Below are 2,684 nucleotides of genomic sequence, written 5' to 3'. Positions count from 1 at the left end.
CCCGTATCCTGTTCCTACCCCAGTTCACCACATCTCCACATGGCACAGCCCCCTGCCTCGGGAATATGAGCTCCGGTTACTTCCTAATATCTTGTCCCTGCCCCATCTTGCCACAACCCCCACGTGGCACGTAGCCAACATCAGACAATCCCTCACAATTTGTGTATAAGTATGTAAATTCATTATATATTTAAATATGTTTATGTGGATTTTTAGGTATGTACATTCACATACAGAAGTATTCTGTCTATTTATTGATTCGCCTTTTCTTTCCATAATATTGATAATGTTATCACTACCCCCTATATTTCAATACTCTGAAATGGACCTGGTAAATCCACCCATTTTCTAGCTCTGATTGTAGAGAAGACTTTGTTTTCCCTGGTGCAGTTTGGTTTAGAGCCACCTGATTATCCCTCAAGTATAAATGCATTTCAATTGTTGTGTTATAAGTGAAAAACAATAATCATTTAACCACCATGTTGTACATCATTCACTTTTTTTCCTTCAGTTAGTATAGAATGGGTTTTCTCCACTTCACTTTATGTTTTTGCATGTTACAAGCTGTCCCAGACCACTAAGGGGACACACAATGCTGCTAAAAGTGGCTGCCAGTTTGCTTCTTCTAAACATTTAAAACTTTAATAGAACATGTTTTAAATTTGACAGGAATTTCTAATATGTAACTATAATTGATCAAAATTCTTTATTGATATTATTATCCTAGGATTTTAAATAGGTAAAAAAATCAAGTTTTCTTCACTTAGCATAAAGCAAAGATAAAACAGCAATGTATGCATATATGTGTTTTTGGGTATGTATATGTAATATTTGGAATAGTTCTTTACTAAATAAGTCTTTAACCTAGAAGGAAATTAATAAGTTTATATGAATAATAGTAATATTAGGAATATTCAAGAGTATTTTGAAAATAGTCATCATTTAGCATACTTTTATACCATTTCTCAAACTCTTAGCCCGGATCTGGCAATAAAAGTGGAAATTCTTGTCATTTGTCCAGTATATTTAACCATATATGATAATTTTCCAGAAAATAGATAGCTCCTTATTAGCAGAGCTTTAAAGGTAGTCTGAATTATTTTATTTCTTTTTAGGCAATTGGGGTCAAGTGACTTGCCCAGGGTCATGCAGCTAGTAAGTGTCAAGTGTTTGGTCTAAGACTGGATTTGAATTCAGGTCCTCTTGACCTCAGAGCCAGTGGGCTATCCACTGCACCACCTAGCTTCCCTGTCTGATCTATTTCTACAATAATTATACACAAGTTTGATATCAAATTTATAATGTGAAGAGATATCCAAAAGTCTTAAGATTACTAGGAAGGGAAAAGTTTCAGAAGCAGTTGATATCTGGAGGAACTTTGGGGCAAATATAAGTAAACCCACTTCAGCTATTTTCTCTATGATCCCAGTCACTTACATAGTAATTTCTTTAATGCAAACACAACATCTTTGTTGCACAGACTGTATATGATGGGGTTAAATATTGGAGTTACAGTAGTATAGATGATAGAGAACATTTTGTCTAATCCTACTGAGTGGCTAGAACTGGGTCTCAAATATGTAATGATGCCACACCCCAAGTATAGGAACACAATGATGAGGTGAGAGGAACAAGTGGAAAAAGCTTTAGATCTCCCTTTGGTTCCTGGAACCTTCAGGATAGTTGTTATGATTTTCACATATGAACACATTATCAACAGAAATGGAAGCACACCAACCATCAAGATAATAACATAAAAAGAGAACTCATTCACAGAGGTGTCCCCACAGGCCAACTTCAATAAAGGGCGAATGTCACAAAAAATATGATCAAGCTTTTTGGAACCACAGAAAGGCAAAGAGAAAATCAAGTATGTCAGCGATATATGGAATGGGATCCCACTGACCCAAGAGCCAGCCACCAGACAGACACACACCCTGTGGTTCATGATGAGAGGGTAATTCAGAGGCTTGCAAATGGCAACATAGCGATCATAGGCCATTACAGTCAGGAGGAAGTTTTCAGTGAGTCCCATCACATAGAAAGCACAAAATTGTGCTGCACAGGCTGTAAAAGAGATATTTAACTTCTGGGTCCATAGATTAACCAGTATCCTTGGAAGAATGACTGAAGTATAACAGATTTCCAGAAAGGAAAAATTCCTAAGGAAAAAATACATAGGGGTTTGGAGCACAGGCTCAACCTTAGTAATTACAATGATAAGTCCATTTCCTATCAGGATACCAGTGTAGATGATCAAGAAAAGTCCAAAGAGAAAACCTTGAAGGTTGGGAAGGTCGGAAAATCCCAGGAGCATGAATTCCACTATGAGAGAGACATTTCCTTCTGCCATTTGTTCTGAGTATCAAATATCTGGAAATCATAAATTCATATGGGCAAAGCATTTTCTTTCTCTCTGGGCTTCATAATTTCCTGTAAAAGAAAAAGATTGCAATAGGTGATTTATGAGTTTTCTTTTTTCTCCATTTAATACTATTTTATCCTTTCCAATTACAGGTAATGATAGTTTTCAACATTGACTTTTATAAGATTTTGAGTTCCAAATGTTTTTTTTTCCTCCTTCCCTCCTTTCATTCCTCCCCAAAGTGGCAAGCAATTTGATATAGACTATACATGTACAGTCATATTAAACATATTTCCATGTTATTCATGTAGTGGAAGAA

General features: G+C 36.0%; 1 protein-coding gene across 1 annotated transcript; it reads right to left on the bottom strand.

The window, feature by feature from the left end:
• Positions 1–1,429: 1,429 nt before the first annotated feature.
• LOC114042193 (olfactory receptor 10AG1-like) lies at positions 1,430–2,353 on the bottom strand. The gene has a single exon (XM_027860859.1). The coding sequence runs from the start codon at positions 2,351–2,353 to the stop codon at positions 1,430–1,432; it is 924 nt and encodes a 307-aa protein (XP_027716660.1).
• Positions 2,354–2,684: the final 331 nt, after the last annotated feature.

This window comes from Vombatus ursinus, unplaced genomic scaffold, assembly GCF_900497805.2.
Source record: "Vombatus ursinus unplaced genomic scaffold, bare-nosed wombat genome assembly UNPS02014291.1, whole genome shotgun sequence".
In the NCBI taxonomy this organism is placed as follows: Eukaryota; Metazoa; Chordata; class Mammalia; order Diprotodontia; family Vombatidae; genus Vombatus; species Vombatus ursinus.
Note: the sequence above shows the minus strand (reverse complement) of the source record. Positions and strands in the feature narration are given on the sequence as shown.

Bases quoted from the DNA above. Each gene is read 5' to 3' on its own strand.
- LOC114042193 (XM_027860859.1), bottom strand. From the start codon at position 2,353: ATGGCAGAAGGAAATGTCTCTCTCATAGTGGAATTCATGCTCCTGGGA.